At 38.4% G+C, this 27890-nt stretch overlaps 1 protein-coding gene across 2 annotated transcripts; it reads left to right on the top strand.

Moving 5' to 3' along the window:
* On the top strand, positions 1-27890 carry LOC130909987 (putative protein MSS51 homolog, mitochondrial). 2 transcript variants are annotated; one of them, XM_057826976.1, is made up of 8 exons: positions 1-202; positions 352-588; positions 884-1057; positions 1129-1278; positions 10592-10716; positions 14935-15501; positions 26803-26896; positions 27248-27890. In XM_057826976.1, exons 3-8 carry the CDS (start codon positions 900-902, stop codon positions 27444-27446), a joined length of 1293 nt encoding a protein of 430 aa, XP_057682959.1. In that variant the 5' UTR covers positions 1-202; positions 352-588; positions 884-899; the 3' UTR covers positions 27447-27890. The 2 variants fall into 2 exon arrangements, with proteins under 2 accessions (XP_057682959.1, XP_057682958.1); XM_057826975.1 differs by having other exon boundaries at positions 1-588.

The following is a 27890-nucleotide window of genomic DNA, read 5'->3' as shown; positions in this document are numbered from 1 at the left end:
GGTTGAGGTTTACCCATGTTGACAATTACATGCCTCTCTAAATATTTTCAAGTGGGAAAACTTGCACAATTAGTGGTTGACTAAATACTTATTTGCCCCACTGTATGTTTCTGAACGCCTGCATGAAGCTTAACACCACCAAGTATAAACCAGACTACAAAGCCATCAGCAAAACCATGCAGCACCAGAAGTCGCATTAATGGTAAGAAATACTCATCATTGATTAGCAACAGTATAACAATCTTATTAAAAAGAATTCAGAGAATTATTGTACTTTAAAATGCACACATTACTTGTATTTTTAGTTGTAAACATATTGTATGGCTCTCACTGAATTACAATTAAAAATAGGTGTTCATGGCTCTCTCAGCCTAAAAGGTTCCCGACCCCTGCTTTAAGGGGTGGCTTGGGGGGGTCCTATCCCTGCGCTCTCTTCTCCCTCTCCTGTCTCCACTCCCAATTTCCACCCCCCCGGGGTACATTAGAGGATGACACCCTCCATGAGGAGCTGTCAATCACTGCAATCCTGAACTAAAGAAGAGAAAGAAAGCTCTTCAGAGGAAGTTGCTGTTTGGCTGCCACCAAGAGGTATGACTGTTCATATTTTTCTCTCATACTGTGACATATCTCCAGCTGGACACCTGAAAATGCGATAGTTCTCGGGTGAAGTAGTGCAAGGACTGCTCCTTTGTTGATATGGAGCAGCTTAATTAGACTTAAGGCTGTTTTACGGTCAAACGCTGAGGCCAAATAGCGCCTCTGTGACACTACTCTATTTCTAAACTGCTATTAGATAATTCATTTTAAAGATGAGCTAGAAAATAACTTTTTTGAGTTTAGTTTAAATTAATGCCAAAAAAAATGTTTCCGTCTCCCCGTTTAGACGGAAGGACACAAACATGGCATCCCAGATCCCAGCGCTCCCCCAATCCTATTCTCCAAGCAATGATAGTGTCTTTTCTGACCAGTCTGGCTTCTACTCTCTGGATTCAAATGTCCCGGGTCTCTCTAAGGTGATCTTAGACAAGCTCAACTTGAACAACTTTGAACAGTACAGGTACACTTTACAACTAATGCGTGTGAGATGCCAGAATTCTCCAATGACAATGTTGGCGATTGATCGCTTAGGGCTGCCCTGGAGGGGAAAACCAAAGGAGTCGCCTTTCGTAACTACAAGGAGATGTTCCAGAAGATGGAGGAGACCTTCAAATTCTGCACTGGCTGCAACAAACTTCCAGAACATGTTGGCGATGGGGGCACACTGAAGCGCTGTGTCAAGTTAGTCCAACCTTGACTTGCATAGTGTCCAGTGGTAAAAAATATCTGAACATTTTGGAATTTCTCACAGTTTTGCATAAAATCACAGCAAATGTAATCTGATTTTTGTCAAAATCACACAGATGAAAAAACTATCTGCTTTAACTAAAACCACCCATTTATATGTTTTCATATTTTAATGAGGATAGCATGCAAACAATGACAGAAGGGGGGGGGAGTTAACCCTCTGCCTAAGGAGATTTAAAGAGCGATTGAAACACATTTTTACCAAACAATTTAAGTCAGGTGTGTGCTCAATCACTGATAAGTGGTTTAAAAGCTTCCTGCCCACTATAAAACACACACCTGGTAAGATTTGTCTTGATGAGATGCATTGTCTGATGTGCATCATGGCTCGGTCAAAAGAGCTGTGTGAGGACCTGCAATCAAGGATTGTTGATTTGTATAAAGCTGAGAAAGGATACAAAACCATCTCAAAATCTTTGGATGTTCATCAATCGACAGTCAGGGAAGTTGTCTACAAATGGAGAGTGTTTGGCACTGTTGATTCTCTCCCAAGGAGTGGCCTTCCAACAAAGATGATGTCAAGAGATGATGTTCAGCGCAGAATACTCAGAGAGGTAAAAAAAAAAAGAACCCTAGATTGTCCGCTAAAGACTTACAGAAATCACTGGCACACATCAGCTGTATGTAAAACAATGGCCAAGAATGGGGTTCATGGGAAGACTCCACAGAGGAAGCCACTGCTGTCTAAAAAAACATTGTTGCTCATTTAATATGAATGGCACTTGGACACTCAACAGAAGTTTTGGCAAAATATTTTGTGGACTGATGAACCAAAGTTTAATTGTTTGGGAGTAACACACAACGTCATGTGTGGTGGAAAAATGGAACAGTTCACCAACATCAACACCTCATCCCACCGTGAAGCATGGTGGAGGGAGCATCAAGATTTGGGGCTGTTTTGCTGCCTCAGGGCCTGGACAGCTTGCTATCATTAATGGAAGAATGAATTCAAAAGTTTATCAGGATGTTTCGCAGGAAAACCTGAGGCTGCAGAAAGACAATGACCCAAAACACAGAAGTAAATCAACTTCAGAATGGTTTCAGAACAACAAAATACACGTTCTGGAGTGGCCAAGTCAAATTCCAGACCTGAATCCCATTGAGATGCTGTGGCATGAACCAAAGACAGCGATTCTTGCCAGACATCCCAGGAATCTGACTGAACTACAGCAGTTTTGTAGAGAAGAATGGGCCAGAATTAGTCCTGATTGATGTGCCAGACCGATCTGCAGCTACAGGAATCGTCCGGTTGAAGTTATTGCTGCCAAAGGGGGGTTCACAAAATATTAAATGTGATGGTTCACTTTCTTATTTTTCCCCCCTTCTGTCATTGTTTGCATACTATCCTCATTAAAATATGAAAACCTATAAATGTGTGGGTGGTTTTAGTTAAAAAAGACACTGTTTTTTCATCTGTGTGATTTTGAGAAAGATTAGATCACATTTGATGGTAATTTTATGCAGAAATGTGAGAAATTCCTAAAGGTTCAGATACTTGTTCATACCACTGCATGTCATTTTTAAAATATAATGCTTACATTTTGCTGACCTGAAACTTACTACTCATGGACCCTTGTGAGTCAAGGAAGACCAGTTTGAGAACCACTGGTTTTCAGCCAGAGGGAATGACAGCCTGCAACCGGAGCTGTCAATCACCTGTGGCTTCCATCAACACATAGCGTAAAACATGGCCGAGTGTCGAGTGAAAATCCCTCATGGCTTTTTGCTTTGGTATTTGCCGTCTCTGCCAGAGTTTTGACTTTGGCTTCACACTGACAAAAAAGTGGAAACTGTCCAGGTGTAAATATAACTAAGACATTCTGACTGTGAATCATCTCCATGGAACTCGGCAGCCCATAAAACACACTTAGGGATGTATCTAATATCATAATGTCCCATAATATACTTCGCGGCCTTCTTTTAATGACTAATTTACAGCAACAAAATGCGACAATCTGATAGCATCAAATTAATTGTGATGATAGATTAGTATGCCAGTTGATGTCATGCTGTAAGAAAGTTCTGATCACAAATATTCAGGGGCCAGCCAGGACGTCTCAAATTAGGTTAGCACTAGCATACATTTTTAGTGCTGTGTGAACACTCATACAAACTTTCAATGTATAGTAAGTATCTGATTAAACCTTAATAACCTGAATAAGCTTATTTTATTCTTGGACCAGCCAGTACATCTCGTGCTTGTGTGAATACTTTTCAGAGTGGTGGGGGCTACTCATAGTACCTTAACTTTGCATTTAAACACTAAAAAATTGCAATTAATCCCTTATAAACTAGTTAGGTGTCCGGTAAAATTAGTGGACCAGCCAAGTCATTTATTTTTAAAGTGTCTTGGGATCATAGTTTGTGGTAGTCGTAACACATAGACTTCACTATCAGATGGTGGCGTCAATGCATACCCATAAACTTGATAATGATATTGCAAGAAACGGCCCACGGGGCCGATTAATAGGGGGCCGATCTCCGTCGAAGCTGACAGAGTGGAAACATAGACAAAGAGCTTTTTATGTTGAAAATCCTTCTGAATAAATGCTTAAATCCCCGAATTCTTGATAGATATGCACGTAAAACAGTCTTGATTCTTGGTTAAAAGCAACAAAAAAAAAAAAAAAAAAAAAACTGACAATTAGCATTTATTTTACGTAAATATTGCGAACTATAAGGCTAGTCAGTAAGGAAGTTAGCGACTGCCATATGTCCACAAAAAGCTTTTTCTGTTGAAAATTCTTGTGAATAAATGCTTAAATCCCTGAATTCTTTATAGATATGGATGTAAAACAGTCTCGATCCTTGGTTGAAAGGAAAAAAAATCCTGCAGGTAGCATTTATTTTACATAAATATTCCGAACTGTGAATATGTCGAATGTGCTGCTAGTCTTTAAGTCATTGTGGCGCCACCTTGTCACCACAAAGACCTTTTTACGTTGAAATTCTTGTGAATGAATGCTTAAATCCCTAAATTTTTTACACATATGGACGTAAAACAGTCTCGATTCTTGGTTAAAAGCAAAAAAGAAGTGGCAGTTAGCATTTATTTTACATAAATATGTTGAATGTGCTGCTAGTCTTTAAGTCATTGTGGTGCCGCCTTGTCACCACAAAGAGCTTTCTACGTTAAAATTCCTGTGAATAAATGCTTAAATCCCTGAATTCTTTATAGCTATGGACGTAAAACAGTCTCGATTCTTGGTTAAAAGCAAAAAAACGGGCAGTTAGCAGTTATTTTACGTAAATATTGCGAACTATGACGCCAATGCTGTAGCGGCTAATTTCTCCCATTGATTTATTCACAACCAGTGTTGTTAATCTTACTTTAAAAAGCAATTAATTACAGTTACAAATTACTGTCCCCAAAAGTAATTGCGTTAGTTACTCAGTTACCTGAATATAAGAGTAATTAGTTACTTGGCAAAGTTACTGGTGATGATTTTCAATGGGGTTTTTTTTCTCAAAAAAAAAAAGAAAAGAAAACCAGGTCACACATTGTGAAGTTTAAAGGGTTTTTGGGACAATTGGCCCCAGCCCAATTCTTTTCCCTAAACTAACTACACTGTCTAACTTAACTAGACACAGGGGTATTGCGGATATTGCGATAACTAGATAGTAACCTTTGCTATGTGCATTTAATGTTGTGAATCAACCGTTAAAGTTGTTAAAATTGCTCCCGTTATTGCATTAGTTCCCTTTTGTCTACTTTCGACGTGTGTAAGTTTTAAAAAAGTTTCCTCATTTAAAGATAGATTTAAGTTTTGCCAATTTATGAGCATTTTAGATGAAAAGTTACTTAGGTTTGCTAGGAAGGTTCTCTACAACAGAGCCTACCTGAAAAGTCTACTGCTTTAAGATGGCAGCTGTTTACTAACGCATCTAATTCTTTATTATACATGTTGCTAATGCCGCCGTGTCTGTCATTTGCATCTAGTTCTGTATATATATATGATATCTACCGTAGCATCATGTGGGCGTAGTTTGTAGGCTATCGGCTACAGTCAGGTATTATTGGAGCCACCTAGCTTAGTAGCATCACGTTTGCAACAGCGTCACACTCCCTTGCCTCCTCCCCACTCCTGCTCTGCTCTCTCGTCTCCGTGAGTCCGTCTTTCTCAGACTTTTCTCGTGTCAGTCAACCAACATAGTAACGCACGCCTTTCCCGCCTCAGTAAGAGAAAGATGAGCCAAGATGAGAAAAGTACGAAAAGTAATTCATTAGATTGCTCACTACTGAAGAAAATAACGCTGTTATATTCTAACGCCGTTATTAACAACACTATTCACAACCTTTCAAAATACATGCATGGTACGAAAAAAATAATAATTACCTTGAATCCTCGAACAAATCATTGCTGGGACGATCCTTCCTGTTTATGTGCGGTACAGCTTTCGTACTTTTTAAACCTAAATCCGGCGTTAGATTGCTGCGTGCGTGTGTATGAGAATAGCTTCTCTTGATGTGGGCTGGCCCCCTACTTAAAGGCGAGGCGCAGTGTATGACGGTTGTGACCCGTCATTATCATCATGAAGTCGTGCGTAACATTTTTTAAATAACACGGGTTGACAATATATACATTATAACAACAGGACATTAATAATACCAAACAGACTGGGTGAACGGGGGTTCGGGCTACATTTCTCATGAATATGCTGATGTGTTTCCTACGTAAATACGGGGAAATACCACTTAACCTATACATGGAACCACATGTTAGCCTAATGTACATTGTCCTTCACAACAAGAGAAATACATTGCCTTAATTGGTTATCTCTTTCTTCTTCTTCTCCTCCCAATCTCAAAAAATGTCTGCATAGGTTGCAAATAAAATTTCTTTAAAATAAATAATGTAGAAAATATATATTTTTTAATTATGGATAAATGTACTAAACAGGTATTTGGTTTCAAAAGAGTAAAGTCACAACATGCTCTCGCCTTCTTTCCTTCTAAACCAGGTCGTTTACAAGAAGAAAAGCAGCAGCATGTGTTTTTTTTTGTTGTTTTTTTTTGTTTGTTTTTTAACTGTCAGCTTTGTCCTGTGAACCACAGACTATGGACCTCTCTCTCCAAGCAGCTTCTTCCTCATGTTTTTCTGTTTCTATAGTTTCTAACAGAGTTCACTATATTTCTCACAGTTTAATTAACGTTAACAGTAGAAAAAACCTATAGGAGGACACTTCTCTCTAAGCAGCTTCCTACTCGAGTTTTGCTGGTTAGCAAATTCACACAGTTTAATTTTATGCTACTCTGATGCAGGTCGGACTTTCAGTAGCAGAATTAGTGGCGTGTTCCCCATCTTCACAACATTGACGTTTTTTTTTACATTACTTACAGTCAGTGTTGTTAATCTTACTGAAAAAAAGTAATTAATTATAGTTACAAATTACTTCTCCCAAAAACTAATTGCGTTAGTAACTCAATTACCTGAATGTAAGAGTAATTAGTTACTTGGCAAAGTAATTGGTGATAATTACTTTTTTTTTATTTTTCCTCCAAAAAAAAAAAAAAAAAAAAAACACTGGCCACACTATGTGAAGTTTTTTTGTGGAGGTTTTTGGTACAATTGGCCCGAGCCCAATTCTTTACCCTAATTTACCCTTTACCCTGAATCACCTGTTAAAAGTTGTTAAAATTGCTCCCATTATTGCATTAGTTCCCTTCTCTCTACTTTCAACATATGAAAGTTTTAAAACTGTTTCATCATTTAAAGATAGATTCAAGTCAAGATTTTGCCGATTTAGAAGTATTTTAGATAAAAAGTTACTTAGGTTCGCTAGGAAGGTTCTCTACAACAGAGCCGTCCTAAAAAGCCTACTGCTTTAAGATGGCGGCTGTCTACTAACGCATTTAGAGCCATGTCCGTCATTTTGCATCTAGTTATATCTATATACAGTACATGTGATATCTACCATGTATACCATATCTACCATAACAAGCGGGCGTAGTTTGTCGGCTATCGGCTACAACGTGTGTTATTGGAGCTACCTAGCATCGCGTTTGCTTGGCGTCATAACTTTCTTGCCTCCTCCCCGCTCCTGCTCTGCTCTGTCGTCTCGGTGAGTCCGTCTCCCTCAGACTTTTCGACCAATATAGTAACGCATAGTAACGCATGCCTTTCCGTCCTCAGTAACGGTAACGGCGTAGCCAAGATGAGAAAAGTAATTAATTAGATTACCCACTACTGAAAAAAATAACGCCGTTAGTAACGCCGTTATATTGTAACGCCGTTATTAACAACACTGCTTACAGTGGCTGCTGCTGGCCCAAAAAACTTCCAATATTCCTCCTCATCGAAGGGGGCGGAGGAGGCGGCATGTTGACATGTATTTCTGTCGGGGTTATGTGAGTGTTTGGGGGGGGGCAATAAAAATGTGCGTTTTGGGGGGGGGGGGAATGGACCAGCACATTCAGCATGTGAAAAGGAATAAATGTAAGTATGAACATAATGAAAATAATTCACTTAATAATGGTAGGATCGATTCTATCCTTACAACAAATGAGAAGAAAATCTGAGTCACTTGTATAACTGAACTCATTATATAAGGTTCTTTAAAAGTTGGTGGGGACAATTTGAGCATACTGAAAAGTAGGTAGTGTTAAGTCCCTACCGTCCCTATGCAAACCTACGCCATTGCAATATAGGTTACATAAATGTACAAGCACTTATTCTCTTTTAGCCTTACATCATTTATTACCCAATTGGAAATTCAACGCCTGTTGATAATTGCAAAAAATGTCTCTAGTGAATTGGTCTTTAGACTAACGCCTAACCTCCCAAGAGTCCCCCACTATCACGCACACAGATTCACTAAAAATTCTCAGCTGCTTCTGCCTCTCTCCAAGGTAATTATTGGTAGCAGCTGATGTTTCATGCTGATTTGCTGACATGCAACAGAACGTCCTTGTCCATCAGTGCAACAACATATTAACATTTCTGACTTTTAAATCTCTATATTATTTCAATCTCATTTCTATTCCCATAGAGTTAGAAAAGTAGATTCAAACTTTCTTTGAGTCATATTGATAAGCGCCCTTTGGAGACTCTAGGATGCTCTACGTGTGTGGCAAGAAAAAAGCAGAGGGGTGACGATCAAAGTAGTAAAAAGTAAACAATAAAAGACCGCGTGTCAGAACGACAGAGTACATCACTGTCTGGTTCCTGTGGAGTCAAGGACAATAGTTTTTATTTCCTGACACAAACAAAACCTCCAGGCGCTGGCCTCCTATTTTATTTACACTATTCTGTATATTGTGGACGTCATGTGAGGCATGCAAGATTTTATTACACTGCTCTGTCAGTCAACTGATACCAGAGTATTGTTAGCACTTATTTTGAGCAAAAGTCTTACTCAAAGCATCCAGGGCCAGATGCTACAGTGGGGAGAACAAGTATTTGATACACTGCCGATTTTGCTGGTTTTCCCACTTGCAAAGCATGTAGAGGTCTGTAATTTGTATCATAAGTTCTCTTCAACTGTGAGGGACGGAATCTAATACAAAAAAACTGAAAATCACGTTGTATGATTTTTAAATAATAAATTTGAATTTATTGCATGAAATAAGTATTTGAAACATCACAAAAATCAAACTTAATATTTGGTACAGAAACCTTTGTTTTTCTATTACAGATACCAAACGTTTCATGTAGTCCTTCACAAGGTTTGTACACACTGCAGCAGGGATTTTGGCCCACTCCTCCATGCAGATCTTCTCCAGAGCCTTCAGGTTTCGGGGCTGCTGCCGGGCAACACGGACTTTCAGCTCCCTCCATAGATTTTCTATCGTGTTCAGATCTGGTGACTGGCTAGGCCACGCCAGGACCTTAAGATGCTTCTTACGGAGCCACTCTTTAGCTGCCTTGGCTGTGTGCTTTGGGTCGTTGTCATGCTGGAAGACCCAGCCACGACCCATCTTCAGGGCTCTCACTGAAGCTTTGAGCGCCTTGAAAGGTGGAAAAACGCTATATAAGTATAACACCATTTACCATTTACTGAAGGAAGGAGGTTGTCAGCCAAGATCTGGCGATACATAGCCCCATCCATCCTCCCCTCAATACGGTGCAGTCGTCCTGTACACTTGGCAGAGAAGCAGCCCCAAAAAATGATGTTTCCTCCTCCATGTTTCACGGTTGGGATGGTGTTCTTGGGGTTGTACTCATCCTTCTTTTTCCTCCAAACACGACGAGCCGAGTTTAGACCAAAAAGTTCAATTTTGGTCTCATCCGACCACATGACCTTCTCCCATTGCTCCTCTGGATCATCCAGATGGTCAGTGGCAAACTTCAGACGTGTCTGGACATGCACTGGCTTCAGCAGCAGGACCTTGCGTGCGCTGTAGGATTTTAATCCATGACGGCGTAATGTGTTTCCGGTTGTTTTCTTTGAGACTGTGGTTCCAGCTCTCTTCAGGTCATTGACCAGGTCCTGCCGTGTAGTTCTGGGCTGATCCCTTACCTTCCTCATGATCAGTGATGCCCCACGAGGTGAGATCTTGCATGGAGCCCCAGAACGAGGCAGATTGACCGTCAACTTGTACTTCTTCCATTTTCTAATAATCGCTCCAACAGTTGTTACCTTCTCACCAAGCTGCTTGCTTATTTTCCTGTAGCCCATCCCAGCCTTGTGCAGGTTTATTATTTTATCCCTGATGTCCTTACACAGCTCTTTGGTCTTGGCCATTGTGGAGAGGTTGGAGTTTGTTTGTTTGAGCATCTGTCTTTTATACAGGTAACAAGTTCAAACAGGTGCAGTTACTTCCGGTAATGAGTGGAGAACAGGAGGGGTTCTTAAAAAAGAACTAAGAGCCGAAATATTTACTAGTTGGTAATGTATCAAATACTTATTTCATGCAGTTAAATACAAATGTATTATTTAAAAATTAGACAATGTGATTTTCTGGATTTTTGTATTAGATTCCGTCCCTCACAGTTGAAGAGAACTTATGATACAAATTACAGACCTCTACATGGCTTGCAAGTGGGAAAACCAGCAAAATAGGCAGTATATCAAATACTTGTTCTCCCCACTGTATATATGTGAGGTCTTAAAAAAACTAAAGGTAAAATTGTATACTAATAACTGAGTCTTTAAGAGCATTTTAAAAGAGTGAGAGTGTTTCAATTGTGAGTGTGCGCAAGTTAATCCTAAATTGGGATCCTACAGTAATGCCCACTGATATACACAGAAGTGCCCCTGCATTTGACTGAGAGTTATATTTTTTGCTCCCAATTCACCCTAACAGATGTCTAAATGTGTACTACTGCTCCAAGGACTGTCAAGTAAAGAACTGGCCTCAGCATAAAAAGTTCTGCAAGATGTTGCGTCTGGTGGCCATTGACAGACTGGTAGAGTGGCTGATGTTCACTGGTGAGTGACTTCATATTAAAAATTAACTTCATGAGGCAGCATTTTTTTAAATGCTGAGCTATATGTAGTTGAAGACAAAATAAAGACGATTAAAAATTATCACTATAGCATACTGTGTTTTTGTTTTTGAGTCATGACTTGCTGCTAGGACATGCAGAACAGTACCATAATTTTTGGGCTATAAGGCAAACCTGACTAAAAGCTGCCACCCAACAAATTTGACACGAAAACAGCATTTGTTCATAAATAAGCTGCACTGGACTATAAGCCTCAGCTGTCCCCACTGTATCATGGGTCATTTACACCAAAATATATTATCCGCTAACACTTTATTGGACAGCGGCATCCTGAGACTATCATAAGACCAAATGAACCCCATTGAGCTTTAAACCAATTGTCTGCAAAGCTTCATTGCTTCAAAAAGCTTCATTTGGCCATCACTGCTCCTTTGGAGGAGACAGTCAACCTATGTTGCCACCTGCTGTCAACACTGTTGTCGTCCAACATCTCTCCTAGCATGCATTGCAGTGCTACAGATGTAAATTACAATCAAAATTCATGTTCTGTGCTAATTATTCCTTCAGTTACTGTTCTAGTTGTTTCATTAATTGCTAGTTATGGTTTTTGGTTACACTTTATTTGACGTCATTTTGTGTCATCTGTCAAATTATCTCACTTTTGAATAGATGTAAAAGAGATAAATGGAGTTAGTGACATAATTTGCCGCATAACACTCAATGACAGCCGTCCTAAGCATTCATTAATGCCCATGACAGTGTCATGTGGTAATTATGATGGTCTTATGGCAGTCTTATGACACCGCTGTCAAAGTGTTACATATTAACCCAAATAAATCAACAAACAAGCCACACTGGACTACAAACCGCATGATTCAAAATGAGGGGAAAAAAAGTAGCGGCTTATAGTCTGAAAATCACGATAAATATGAAAGCCTTCTACTGCTGAAATGGATACATAAATCAACAGACTCATAGTTGGATGTACATGACTAGTGTAATTAGCGTTTCAAAGTACCGTATTGGCCCGAATATAAGACAGTGTTTTTTGCATTGAAATAAGACTGAAAAATAGGGGGTCGTCTTATATTCGCGGTCTAGACATTATACCCATTCACGACACTAGATGGCGCCAGATATCATTGAAGCGATGTTCTGTCATGACAGATCTCAGCTACTCTCAAGTTTAACCAGTTTGCATTATTTTATTGCAATGTTTTTCCTTATTTAGATTTGTTTCAAGACTACAGTTACAGTTAGTCTTCACTGATGGTTAATGCAGTTATTTCAATTTTGTTGTTTTATCACAATAGATTGGTTTATTTACATTTCAAAAACCAGAAGCCATTCATTTATGAATGTGATTGCACTTTAGTTTACATATTTAAATGTTCAGATATTAAGATTTGAATGAGGCAAAATAACATGATTTTCCCCTCAAATATATTGTTATAATCATTTGTTTCGGATGTACTGTAATTATTTTCTGTATAAAAATTAATTTGGTGTTCAAAAAGTTTTTTTTCAAAGTTGAGTCTTGAAAAAGAGGGGGTCGTCTTATATCAGGGCCGTCTTATATTCGGCCCAATACGGTAAACATGTTTTTTGTTTTGTTTTGTTTTTTCAGAAGCTTAAAAACAATACAGCATTTAAGTAATAAAACAGGAAAAGGGATGACAGGAAAGAATAGGGTAGGACAGAAAAAATGTCCCATGCCATTTTATCCTTACATACTGCTAAATGACTGTTTTTCTACATTTGACAGGAACTAAAAATACAGTAAATTATGTTCTTTTACTCTAAATTATGGTGACTTTTCCTAAAGTGACTTAAAATCCTGCAAGAACTTTGTGTACACTGACATTCAATTGATTGCAACTGGACTGCTGTGGTTGTCGTTTCTCCTCCCAACTGCATGTTTTTTTTTCTCCAGGAAAGATCATATAGACCAGTTGTCTCCAAACTATTCCACATAGGGCTGCAGTGGGTGCAGGATTTCACTCCAACAAAACAAGACCACACCTTTTCACCAATCTGGTGTTTTATAAGTGTAATCAGTTGATTGCAGTCAGGTGCTGCTTGTTTTAGTACAAACTATATCAGTTAAAAGAGGTCTGTGCTTGATTGGTATGAACAAAAACCAGGACACACAGCAGCCCTGTTGAGTTTGAGTCACTGCCTATTCATTTGGGTGATTCCCGGGTTACTTCCTGTTATGTAACTCAAAATAAACAGGAAGTGACCCATAAAATACCGCAAAATCAACAGGAAGCAACTGAAAATCAACAGGTAAATGGCCTTAAATGGCCCAAAATTACAGTTATGGTCAAAAGTTTACATACACTTGTGAAGAACATAATGTCATGGCTCTCTTGAGTTTCCAGTTATTTCTACAACTCTGATTTTTCTCTGATAGGGTGATTGGAACAGATACTTCTTTGTCACAAAAAACATTCATGAAGTTTGGTTCTTTTATGACTTTTTTATGGGTGAACAGAAAAAAGTGATCAAATCTGCTCGGTCAAAAATATACATACAGCAGCGCTAATATTTGGTAACATGTTCCTTGGCCATTTTCACTTCAATTAGGCGCTTTTGGTAGCCATCCACAAGCTTCTGGCAAGCTTCTGGTTGAATCTTTGACCACTCCTCTTGACAGAATTGGTGCAGTTCAGTTAAATTTGATGGCTTTCTGACATGGACTTGTTTCTTCAGCATTGTCCACAAGTTCTCAATGGGTTTTAAGTCAGGACTTTGGGAAGGCCATTCGAAAACCTTAATTCTAGCCTGATTTAGCCATTCCATTACCACTTTTGATGTGTGTTTGGGGTCATTGTCCTGTTGGAACACCCAACTGCGCCCATGACCCAATCTTCGGGCTGATGACGTTAGGTTATCTTGAAGAATTTGAAGATAATCCTCCTCCTTCATTATCCCATTTACTCTCTGTAAAGCACCAGTTCCATTGGCAGAAAACAGCCCCACAGCGTAATACTACCACCACCGTGCTTGACGGTAGGCATGGTGTACTTGGGGTTAAAGGCCTCACCTTTTCTCCTCCAAACATATTGCTGGGCATTGTGGCCAAACACTTCGATTTTTGTTTCGTCTGACTACAGAACTTTCCTCCAGAAGGTCTTATCTTTGTCCATGTGATCAGCAGCCAACTTCAGTCGAGCCTTAAGGTGCCGCTTTTGGAGCAAGGGCTTCCTTCTTGCACGGCAGCCTCTCAGTCCATGGAGATGCAAAACACGCTTGACTGTGGACACTGACACCTGTGTTCCAGCAGCTTCTAATTCTTGGCAGATCTGCTTTTTGGTGATTCTCGGTTGAATCTTCACCCTCCTGACCAATTTTATCTCAGCAGCAGGTGATAGCTTGCGTTTTCTTCCTGATCGTGGCAGTGACAAAACAGTGCCATGCACGTTATACTTACAAACAATTGTTTGCACTGTTGCTCTTGGGACCTGCAGCTGCTTTGAAATGGCTCCAAGTGACTTTCCTGACTTGTTCAAGTCAATGATTCGCTTTTTCAGATCTTTTCTCAGATATTTTTGACCCAGCAGATTTGATCACTTTTTCTGTTAACCCATAATAAAGTCATAAAAGAACCAAACTTCATGAATGTTTTTTGTGACAAAGAAGTATCTGTTCCAATCACTCTATCGGAGAAAAATCTGAGTTGTAGAAATAACTGGAAACTCAAGAGAGCCATGACATTATGTTCTTCACAAGTGTATGTAAACTTTTGACCCCAACTGTGCCTCATTGCCTGGCATAGGCTACCACTGACGGCCATAGACGTTCAATTCGTTTGAAGTGGGAGGGATGGCAGCGAATGAACAAATGTTCATTCGCTGCCACCCTCCCACTTCAAATGTATTGGACGTCTACTAGCGATAAACTCATTCCAATTCACAGCAGAAGCTTGTTTTTCTGTTAATTAGTCGTTTGTAGAATATCATTGAATGATTTCCTGACCAATGTATCGATAATCGTTGTATCGTCAGATCATCGTTATTGTGAGCTTTGTATTGCAAATCGTATCGTATCGTGAGGTACCAAGATGTTCCAAGAGGAAGGGGGGAAAATCTCCACCTTTAGTTCTATTTTCTAACACAATGTTTTTCTAACAGTGTGTGTGTGGGAAATAAAGATTCAATGGTATTAGAATGTGTCCGTATAAACTTCACCCCTGCAGGAGACCTTCCACTCCCTGCTGAGAAGTGGTCCAATCCTGCTGCTGAACTGAAGACATGGGAGGACTGGCTCGGCCTGCACGAGGACAACCTTAACCCTCGTCTGGCCACCATCCTGACCTGCTCAAACATGCAGGCCCTGTGGAAGAACGCCAGCAGGCCTAGGCCGGACGACAGTGACCTGCGTCAGTCCGTGTGGCGCATTCAGAGCGAGTTCCTCTCCCGTGTCCTGACAGTGGGCTTGGCTGTGCGGCGCTATCAACTGGACCCGCATGCTAAACCGCTCACAATCCACATTGCGGGGGCGTCCCATAATGAGACAATGGGGGCCAGGCTGACTGACTATGATGAGCTCAACAACATGTTCCCAGGACATCAGGGTATTGAAGTGGTCATGGTGGGACCGGAGGTGGTGGCGGGTCCCATCATGAGGCCCCCTCTCAGAGCCTTTGGGCCCAGGAAGAGGGTCTATATCAGTGCCTATAAGGGCCTCTACCATCAATTCTGGGAGGAGGTGGTCGAGAAGGAGGAGGCAGCCAAACCTGACCTGGTGGTCGGATTCCATCCTGGTATGTGAACTCATACAGTATTTATTTTTCACTTATTGGCTTCCATTGACGGTGATAGACGTCCAATCAAGATAATGGAAGCTTACAGAAGCCACAACAGGAGAAAAAAAGAGCTCAGTGTGAAGTTTAATATAATTCATGTTTTCACAATAATTTCCGGGCTTTAACCCTTTGAAGCCTGCAACATGAAGCAATTGTCAGAGAATCCCAAAAATTAAAAAATAAGGTTCTAATGGTACTTTTTTTCAAATTTGTAAAAGAAAAATCAAAATGATTATGTGTTATAAGCGCTCTAAAATCTATAATCCTAGCTAAATCCTAGCTAAATCCAGATTTTTTTTTCTCATGGAACCTGCAGATGCATGTGTTGACTTGCATTCACCATTTAAAAAAAAAAAAAAAATCTAAATTCTAAATTTGAGTCTCAAAATTATGAAATTCTAAGTGTTTCAAATGTGATACATTAAGCTATAAGGGGTTAACACAAGTTTTTCTTTTAACATGGGAATTCACAAATACAGTGGCATGAAAAAGTATCTGAACCTTTTGGAATTTCTCACATTTCTGCATAAAATCACGATCAAATGTGACCTGATCTTTGTCAAAATCACATTGATTAAAAAACAGTGTCTTTTTTAACTAAAACCACCCAAACATTTATAGGTTTTCATATTTTAATGAGGATAGTATGCAAACAATGACAGAAGGGGGAAAAATAAGTAAGTGAACCATCACATTTAATATTTTGTGAACCCGCTTTGGCAGCAATAACTTCAACCGGACGCTTCCTGTAGCTGCAGATCAGTCTGGCACATCGATCAGGACTAATCTTGGCCCATTCTTCTCTACAGAACTGCCGTAGTCCAGTCAGATTCCTGGGATGTCTAGCATGAATCGCTGTCTTTAGGTCATGCCACAGCATTTCAATAGGGTTCCAATCCGGACTTTGACTTGGCCACTTGTCATTAACTTGTAGCAGCATCCATCCTCATTTTTAGCTTGAACTGTCTGATAGATGGCCTCAGGTTTTCCTGAAAAACATCCTGATAAATGTTTGAATCCATTCTTCCATTAATGATTGCAAGTTGTCCAGGCCCTGAAGTAGCATACAGCCCCAAATCATGATGCTCCATCCACCATATTTCACAGTAGGGATGAGGTGTTGATGTTGGCGAGCTGTTCCATTTTTACTCCACACATAACATTGTGTGTTACTCCCAAATAATTCAACTTTGGTTTCATCAGTCCACAAAATATTTTGCCAAAACTTCTGTGGAGTGTACAAGTGCCTTTTTGCGAACATTAAACGAGCTATAATGTTTTTTTAGACAGCAGTGGCTTACTCCATGGAGTCCTCCCATGAACACCATTCTTGGCCATAGTTTTACACGGGGGCGTTACCGGGGGGTGGTGTTTGTGTGTGTGTGTGGGGGGGGGGTCAGTGCCCACCCACGGACACGCTCTGCCCACCCAGAGAAAACTGGATGTAGTACTAATGGCAGTCTTGGGACCGCGTATGGTATCCCATTCATATCGCACTGATGTGTTCTAAGTTTTAACCTTTGTGTTGTGGCCTCCTCTTTCACCTTAAATTTTTTTTTTTTTTTTTAAATTAAATGTTTGTTTTGTTCCTAGGGGGCGCTAGCAACATTTACGCATATTTTGATTTTTTTAGTCTTACCCGCCCAGGTAAGACTAATGCCCACCCACACCTGCCATCCTGGTAACACCACTGGTTTTACATATAGTTGATGCGTGCACAGAGATACAGAAAGACCACGGTGTAAAAAATACAGACTTACAACAGCTAATTTGATACTTTTCACCTTTAATATTGAAAAACTAAATTCAATGCTTTTTTAATACTTTTAATAACTCGCGGGTACCATGATATAGTTGATGTGCGCACAGAGATAGTGGACTGTGCCAGTGATTTCTGTAAGTCTTTAGCAGACAGGTTCCTTTTTCCTCTCTGAGTATTCTGCACTGGACTCTTGGTGTCATCTTTGGTGGACGGCCAATCCTTGGGAGAGAAGCAACAGTGCCAAACTCTCTCCATTTGTAGACAACTTTTCTGACTGTCGATTGATGAACATTCAGACTTTTAGAAATGGTTTTGTATCCTTTCCAAGCTTTGTACAAATCAACAATCCTTGATCACAGGTCTTCATATGGCTCTTTTGACCGAACCATGATGCACATCAGACTTCTCATCAAGACAGTTCTTGCCAGGTGTGTGTTTTATAGTGGGCAGGGAGCTTTAAACCACTCATCAGTGATTGGGCACACACCTGACTTAAATTATTTGGTAAAAATTAATTTCAATTGCTCTTTAAGGCAGAGGGTTCAATTGCTTATTGTTCCCCCTTCTGTCATTTTTTGCATGCTATCCTCATTAAAATATAAAAACCTGTAAATGTTTGGGTGGTTTTAGTATTGATGGTGATTTTATGCAGAAATGTGAGAAATTCCAAAAGGTTAAGATACTTTTTCACACCACTGTAGATTTAATAATTTGATTCATTCTGCTGTTCCTTCTACTTGAAAGTGAAAAATATCGAGCAATTGACAGCTAATATCTCCTTAATCAGCCCAGGGCACCACTATACTTGCATGGTTTGAGACAATCATAAAATATTCACCTTGCCGATAACTAGAAGAGGTCAAAAAGAATAACTTCTCTCCAATTATCCTCCCATTTTTCAGAGAATAGAGCAAATTACATGTTAAACTTGCTCGAGCTGCTCTGTTCATTAGCCCCTGGCTTTTATTGGGATTCCGGTGATTAATGGGAACAGCTGGGAGTACGCTTTTACTGGCTCACAATATTACGTCCGCTATCTGACCTCTTGAAAGCGTGGGACGTGTTAACGCTCTCCCCACCCTGCACTTTGAGTCCTAATTCATACAGGTGCACATTTGGTTTAACATCAAGAGACACACTTTCACCTTCATCCTTTGTAATTCATCATTAATGTGTTTATTATCGTAGGAACAGTTACGAAACATGTTTACTTCTACCCGTGGTCAAATGTTTTGACGCAGTTCACCATTAAGAAGGATGAGAAAGTGTCTCAAAACCTTTGACCGCAGGAGTACATGCATAGACTATACAATAAATTGTAGAAAACTAAGTGAAAATAATATTCAAAAACAAATAAAGGCATCACATATAGATATAAAAAATTAGGGCTGTCAAACAATTAAAATTTTGAATTGAGTTAATTACAGCTAAAAAATTAATTAATCGTAATTAATCGCAATTCAAACCATCTATAAAATATGCCATATTTTTCTCTAAATTATTGTTGGAATGGAAAGATAAGACACAAGACGGATATATACATTCAACATACGGTACATAAGTACAGTGATACCTCGGCTCACGAACGCTTAAGCTCACGAACTTTTCGCCTCAAGAACATTAAATTCGCGAGCATATAGTCTCTGCTGGCGAACTAGTTTTCGGCGGACGAACCAAGCCACGCGGTCGGACAGCGCCACGAGAAGCTGACGCACGCTCACGGCGTCCCAGTTCGTCCCCTCCCTTTCGTTGAGTGCGGACGTGGTTTGTGTTTGATAGACATTTTGGACCATATTGAGTGTACTTTTGCTATTATGGGACCGAAAAAGAGTTACATACAGTCCTTATGGAAGGTGACTCGTGTTACCAATTCGCCCTCGACTGGTAATTGGCGGTGCTTTCAGCTTCCCACCGTCGTGAGAAGTGGACCGGCGAGTCACGTTGGCTCGTTGTCGTCGGTTGTCTTCGGTGCGCCCGATGGCGGCTTGCATACAAACACCCAGAGGTGTCGGATGGCTTTTTGTGGGCACTTTTATTAACAACCAAAAGCATGCGGGGGGCACAGCAGTGGAGTCTACGCTAACTGCGCACTTTGCCGGTAACACTCTCCTTCCAAACAGTAACTCCCTCCCTCCTCCTCCCACTCCTCCCACTCCCATACCATCGCAAAGGTAAATAAAACAACTTTATTATACAGTACAGTTTATTTCTTTAATTATAATACAATAGCACACTTATTATACATAAAATAAGGTATATTTTTGTGTAGTTTTAAGGCTTATTTAGTAGAAAATTATGTTTTATGGGGACCTGGGAACGGATTATTCTCATTTTAATGGTTTCTTATGGGAAATAAATGTTCGGAAGACGAACTTTTCGCCTCACGCACACTTTCTGGGAACCAATTATGTTCGTGAGCTGAGGTATCACTGTACTGTATTTGTTTATTATAACAATAAATCAACAAGATGGCATTAACATTATTAACATTCTGTTAAAGCGATCCATGGATAGAAAGACTTGTAGTTCTTAAAAGATAAATGTTAGAACAAGTTATAGAAATTTTGTATTAAAACCCTTCTTGTTTTCGTTTTAATAAAATCTATAATATTTTCAATCAAAAAATAAACTAGTAGCTCACCATTGTTGATGTCAATAATTACACAATGCTCATGGTGCTGAAACCCATAAAATCAGTCGCACCCAAGCGCCAGCAGAGGGCAACAAAACACAAAAAAACCACAAGTAACAAGTGGACATTACACTGTGCTGTCATTTTAATCTGAGCGGGGCATGTGCGTTAAATGCATCAAATATTTTAACGTGATTAATTTAAAAAATTAATTCCCGCCCGTTAACGCGATAATTTTGATACCCCTATAAAAAATACATAGAGATTGTCAGTTGTTGTTTAAACAAAAGGTACATTTGTCTCATCTCTCTTTTATATGATAAAACTGTTAGTAAAATCAATCAAGTATATTGTATCAATTCGTTTGTAATGAATCCTACAATATTCGATATGTTATTAATGATACATTATTTAAAAAAAAAAAAAAAGAAACTAGGGCTGTCAAAATTATCGCGTTAACGGGTGGTAATTAATTTCTTAAATTAATCACGTTAAAATATTTGACGCAATTAACGCACATGACCCGCTCAGACAGATTTAAATGACAGTACAGTGAAATGCCCACGTTAATTGTGTTTTATGGAGTTTTGCCGCCCTCTGCTGTCGCTTGGATGCGACTGATTTTATAGGCTTCAGCACCCATGAGCATTGTGTAAGTAATTATTGACATCAACAATGGCGGCCTACTAGTTTATTTTTTGATTGAAATTTTTTACAAATTTTATTAAAACGAAAACATTAAGAGGGGTTTTAATATAAAATTTCTATAACTTATATTAACATTTATCTTTTAAGAACTACAAGTTTTTCTATCCATGGATCGCTTTAACAGAATGTTAATAATGTTAATGCCATCTTGTTGATTTATTGTTATAATAATTAAATACAGTCCCTATGTACCGTATGTTGAATGTATATATCCATCTTGTGTCTTATCTTTTCATTCCAACAATAATTTACAGAAAAATATGGCATATTTTATAGATGGTTTGAATTGCGATTAATTGCGATTAATTACAATTAATTAATTTTTAAGATATAATTAACTCGATTAAAAATTTTAATCGTTTGACAGCCCTAAAAAAACACATAATCAAATAATTGTAATTTCCTTAGTAGTAAAATTGAAATATTTTACAAAGAATACAATAAAATACTCGTTACATTACATTAAATTAATTCATGAACATGTTAATAATGTTCTAAAAAAATGAGCACGAACGGTTCTTTCCCTTTTATTTAAAAAAATTAACAATTCTACCTGTTGAAAACATTAGTCATGACAAACTGTGCATGTTCACCGTGTTGACGTGTGAAAAGGACAGTGTCCACCATAACCTACACACAAGTTGGATTAACAATGACAAGAAAACTAGAATGCAATGGTCGCCCACACAGTGTCAGCTCATAAAAGTGGCACTATATGCTCACACCTCCTATATGAGATTGCACCACCAGTCTGTTGTTCAACCCTTTAACCCACCAAGCAGCAGATAAAGCCCGACCCAGCCGCACTCATAACCTCCCTCCCGGCGGCTCACTTATCTCTGCGTGGCGCGTGCTAAATATACCGTCAGAATCCATCATGCGGCGAGTAAACTGCCTAAGAGAGGCTGGCTGCGGACCAACTGGTCCAAAAAGACGTTTTGACACAGCTCTAGTGAGAGGGCAAACGTGCGTATGGGAAACCTGATAAAGAATCCTACAGGGAAGGAGAATGAGTGTGTAAACAGTGTAGGAAATTCAGCTATAAGTGCAAAACAGACAACTGCAAGACAGGTCATGGAGGAATTGGAGTCAAAGAACGATGTTGAAGTTAAGGGCGGCTTTCATAAACTTTTTCTCAGTGGCATTTATTAGTCTTGGATTTTCACAAGTACTGTATTTAGTTCACATATTGGTGGATCATTATAATGGTGTCTATGGTCCCTACAATGAACAGTTCTTTAAAAATAAATAAATAAATAAATAAATACAAGAGGCTTCACACTGTAAAATTACAAGTTGTGTATTTCAAAGAACTAAACTGCTTGGATTAAAATCGTCCGTACTATCTTAATTCTGGAATTCTAATAGGCATGAAAATCTCTCAACTTTCGGCGAAATTTGCCGTTTTGAAGTCAAAAAGAGTGAATTGTGTAGATCCGAGGAGAACATTTTAGTGGGGGGGTCGGGAGATTTTTTTTAATTATTATTATCATGTGATTAACTTAGTACGTAAACTGAGCACTTCAGAAATTGGCCCTTTAAAAAAGTGACACTTGGACAGTCAGCAAATCCTTCTGGCTGCTTCGCTAACAACATCCCGTCGGCGGTTAATGAAGGGTTAAAAAAAAGCTATAAAAAATATGCGTGGAAAGTTGAGATTAATAGACTCTGGCAGATGGTAAATCCATCTAACAAACTAACAACATGTTTTATTGAAGTTGCTAAGTCTGTTATCGCAAGGTAAATAAAAATGAGGGCGGTAATTTTCACGTCTGCGTTTTGTCACCAAGTGCGTGCGTGCATACGTTTGTGCGTGCGTGTACACGTGCGTGTTGATGGCATATGAGACTCCAGTTCTTTTCACAGATGTTTATTGGTCATCAACACGCCGTCAAGTCACAGTTCAGACAAACAAAATAAGGAAACACATCTACAGTATATTAAACACTGTAAACGTTAGCATTACTACATTGAGACTAATGGGGCTTAGCCTGCTATAAAACATTTGCTGTCTCCCCAAAACGCAGACTTGCGGTTAAAAGGTGAAACTTCAAACATGAAATGTCGCTAGCTAACAGCATTTGCAAACGAAAAAATGAAGAAGAAAAAATCTATTAGTGACACCACAAGCGATGACGAAAAGTGCTTTTTTTGCGCAATGTAAAGCTTACGATTAGCAGTTCAGCGAATGTACCGTATTGGCCCGAATATAAAACGGTGTTTTTTGCGTTGAAAAAAGACTGAAAAAGTGGGGGTCGTCTTATAATCGCGGTTTAGACATTATACCCATTCACGACGCTAGATGGCGCCAGATATCATTGAAATGATGGTCTGATATGACAGATCTCAGCTACTCTAAGTTTAACCAGTTTACATTATTTTATTGCAATGTTTTTCCTTATTCAGATTTGTTTCAAGACTACAGTTACAGTTAGACTTCACTGTGATGGTTAATGCACTTATTGCAATTTTGTTGTTTTATCACAATAGATTGGTTTATTTATATTTCAAAAACCAGAAGCCATTCATATACGAATGTGATTGCACTTTAGTTTACATATTTAAATATTCAGATATTAAGATTTGAATGAGGCAAAATAACATGCTTTTTCTCGCAAATATGTTGTTATAATCATTTGTTTCAGATGTACTGTAATTATTTTCTGTATAAAAATTAATTTGGTGTTCAAAAAGTCTTTTTTCAAAGTTGAGTCTTGAAGAAAAGGGGGTTGTCTTATAATCAGGGCCGTGTCATGTTCGGGCCAATATGGTATTTCCAGTGAACATTTAAAAAATAAAAGCACGTCATGTTCGTCATATGAATAACGATTTCTGGAGTTAATCCCACATACTTCAGAATTAATACTATAATATGTAAATACAATAATACTATGGAATTCAGATTCTACACTAAGAATAGCTTTAAAATCCACCCTTTATGAAAATATGATTGGCAAGGAATAATTATTATAATACTATTAGATATAGTATTATACTATAATAATAATGCTAGATTTTTTTTTTTTTTTATTTGTTTTGAACAATGTTGGAAAGGCGAAGTCATGTTTTGAATCGGTTTATGCCATTTTTTGCACTAGTAAATGCTATCAGCATTTGACCTCATTGTTTATTTGTGATTAATTGTTGTTATTTACATGATTATTTGTACTTTAATAAAGAATTAACGTGTTCCAAAATGTTTTTGTGAATTTATAAGTGTCAACAAAAATGTCATTGCTAAATTAGTAAAAAAAAACTAACAAATAAATAAATAAATTTTAAAAAACATGCTATTGAATAGCATTAGATTGACCATAGATATGGTGGTCTAACCCTTGAGGCAACAGATATCTGAACTCTAACAGTGGTGCAATCAGGGGTGAAAGTGGCCAGAATTTCATGCCGGAACTCCCGGACATAAAAATCGCTACAGAGCCAGAATTTTTTTTTTTTTTTTTTTTGTCAAACCTCCTAAAACCACAGAAATGCAAAGAATACCTATAACCTATAATACAAAATAAAACACAACAGGTTTTACATGCATGCAGTGCATTAGGTTGCTGCATTATACTTACTGTAGCAAGGCATACTAGTACATGAGAAACTGTTTTTCATTCAAAATGGTATTTTTTTCAATGATGTGCAAAAAGAAGTAAAATACATTAACAAAAAGTACAAATTACTTACATTATTCACAGTGAAATGGAATATATTTTGAAGAAAACGCAACCATTCACTTTTTTTTTTTTTTCCATTAATGAGGAAATGAATAAGAAGCCTAACATAGGTAAATGAACAACAACAACAAAAAAGTCCAAACATTAACTATATTGCCACATGTATCACATCTGAGACAAGCATTTCTGGACCGCATTGCAGTAAAAAAAAAAAATAAAAATGTTTAAAACCTTATAATGTTTAATCTCACTTTAGTTATATTTGTTTCACTATGTATAACATGATAACAATATATCATGTTAACATTGATAACAATGATAACAAGGTATCAGTTATGATACAAATTAGCGAACATATATGTACAAAAAATATGTATACTCAAAATGTTTTATTCTCCTTAAGGACCACATAAAGCTTTCAAATTGAAAAAAATCTGAATTTTCTGAACATTATTTCTGGGGTCAGGCATTCTCCCTGTCAGAGAAAATAAGTCTCTCCAACTCTTTCCTTTCTCTTAAAGATCTAATCAGTTTTCCTTTAGATTGCCCTTTTTATTGCATTAATTAAACAAGCATGTTCTTTTTTTCTTTTTTGTTGTCAAAGAAAACGTGCATTTGAACCAATCAGAGCTATCAATCCATGCTGATAACATGTCAGTATGTCACCTAATGAACGGACAACTGGAGTCCAGGCCAGGGAGAGTGGTTAGTTGAGCGCATACACACATCAAGTCATCGACGCGACTCGTCAGACACACGCTGGGAGAACTCCGTGCTCTCCTTGGAATAAATAAATAATAAATATCGGTGGAAACGTATGACGCTACACAAGCACATTATTAGACGTGTTGTTACACTTGTGCATATAAATCTGAATCAATTGTTTTCTTCGTGGAGAAGGGTGTGTGGAAGCCTGGAAGTTGTTTTTTTTTAAATTAATTTATTCTTTTTTTTTCAAACATGGAAATTTGACAGTTGCCGTCATATTTTCGGGATCAAAGCATCATTCCGCCCCGTTCCGCCCCCAAATTTCTACTAGTGATTATTATTCGTCCGTCGCAATTATTTCAACAGAAGTAATAAATCGTGATGCACAACTTGTTTAATTTTTTTACATTGTGTTTGATTATAATGTGTTTCTGTAAAGTACAATATTAAGTCATTCACTGTTACTGATGGCGATAGACGATCAGCCCGCTTACTCAAAATGGATTGGACATCTTTTGCCATAAACGGCAGCAAATGGCTGAAAGATTAAAAAAAAAAAAGAAAAAGAAAAAAAGAAAATTAATTTAAAAAATTTTAAAAAAAACATTACAAGAAGAATTCTTGGGTTGTGTTTTAGGCGCTCGAATGAATTAAATGCATTATCATTCATTTCAATAGGAAAAGATTATTTAAGATACAGGCGTGGTCATGACCCAAAGTATTAAACAGCTCAGGGCGCATCCACATATAAGATCCAATCTACATTTTTATCACTCTAATGGATATCATCGTATAAACGGGGGATGAGGTTAACTAATAACTACATTTGGGTAGTGGTGCTTAATATAATGTAGAAAAAGACATGATTACACTACGAACTGCTTCGGTTTTACGTTATATGTAATATCAACCAGACAAAACATTCCAGACTAAAATAAAAGGCTTATCACACGCAAACACGACGTGAGATATGACATACGAAACTGAAATATGCACTACAAACAATGTACACTGTACAAACCTCACTAAACTCTCCCATTTAATTAGTCCTAATTGTATCGGGGTATCTCTAAAAGCTATTCCTCAGGGCTAATCTAAATCTTTATCCTGCGTAAAGGCCAAATTCTCATTAGTGCTACATAATTATTGCAATTAATAGCCAGAGTGCGCTTCATCTCCCCGGAGGGTGCAAACATGAAATCCTTGCGTAATGTTTTATCTTGATGGGAAGCGCTAACCTGGGGCATGGTGGAACAGCTGAAGCTTAAATTAATTTATTCAATCGGCTGCACTCATATTTTCTTTAGTTTTGGCCACCCAGCTATTATCCACCCATAACATAAGACTCCATCAATCGGCCGAGGGGCCGCTGGAGGACAGATAAACTGGGGTGGATTTAAAGCGTTTGATTTCTACTACGGATCGAAGCTCGTGGGCTCGGGTGAAGGGCAAGCTATTCATACGACCGATAAATCAGCGTCAGGGCTGAAGTGACAACTGGAGGCTAATGTGAGGATGTTGGATTATCTGGCAGGTTGAGGCCACATTCTGGAGATCACTTGTCAAAACATGAGTGTCGGGAGGCCACAGTGGATTTGCACCCAGTGGGGTAAAAAAAAAGTGGCCCCTTTACAATCTGAATTCTACTGGGTGAAATTGTTTTTGTTTGGGAATATACCTATTGTGCAGGATTCTAGTCTAATATTTGTGAAGCCTTCAACATTCATTATTCGTACTTTCTTATTCACGTACTAATTAGTCATCCCTTGCAGGTTTCCATGCCAACCAAGGTCTAGTGGAGGGTTGGCTCCCCACTCTTCTGCTGCTCCGAGACTACAACATCCCCACCTACTTCACAGTGTACAGGTCAGTCATCTGGATCAGTACATTTCTATCACAATCGTCGGTCTGTACTTGGTCAGTTAATTTATTTAACGATATCAGTGAGCAGTTTATAGTTAACTTACATCTTTAAGTGTGGTTGACCAATTGAATTGCTGCCAGTTTCAGCTGATCAAATGAATTGCATGTCTATTGCCATCAATGGCAGACAATGATTCTGATTCTGAAAACCATACTTTTGAACAAAACAACATAGCTAAAAGATGTTGATCAACACTTTGCGTTTCAGTCGATATAATTGGATCATTGCTTAGTCAATCGATGTATTGCTCTAGATCGATTTCATATTTTGAAGCACTTTTTCTTTTTTGGCAGCGACATGGAGCTCAAGTACTCTCTGCAGATCCTCTTAGAGTTGGAAATGGACATCAAGGAGAGCGGGGCCAATCCGTTCACGTCGCAGAAGCCAGAGCAGGTGCAGGCCTGCCCCAACAAACCACCGGTGTACTGTAACTCTCACTACATCGCCTTTCAGGGACTGAACCCACGGCAAGAGTTTGAGGAGATCAACTAAAGGATAATTTACAAAGGATGGACAAAGTACTTTATCTGCATGCATTTTCATTACTGAAAATTTGGTGACTGCCCAAACATGAAGTGGGATTTCAAACATCCAAGTTAATTTGATATAACTTGCAAGAGGAAGTGCAGTCATAGAGTAGATGCTTAAAATATGGTACACAGTTTCTCTCTCGTGGTATTTTGTGTGAATCAGTCAAATTGTCTGTTTTACATATTTATGTCTTTTTCTATTTTATAAATTGAGTTCAGTACATTGGTTAAGCATTTTTCAATTGTATGTTGCTTTTTACTACAATGGCTTTGCATTTGATCTTTTAGAGGATTTTTCAAAGTTAATGTATTGGTTAACTTTTATATGCTATGTTAGTCTAAATATTATTTAACCCTTTTTTTTGTTTGTATGTTTTCCTTTATGTTAAGCACAATGTTGTTGTTG

This window comes from Corythoichthys intestinalis, chromosome 21 (genome assembly GCF_030265065.1).
Source record: "Corythoichthys intestinalis isolate RoL2023-P3 chromosome 21, ASM3026506v1, whole genome shotgun sequence".
NCBI lineage: Eukaryota > Metazoa > Chordata > Actinopteri > Syngnathiformes > Syngnathidae > Corythoichthys > Corythoichthys intestinalis.
This window is presented reverse-complemented; position numbering and strand designations above follow the sequence as displayed.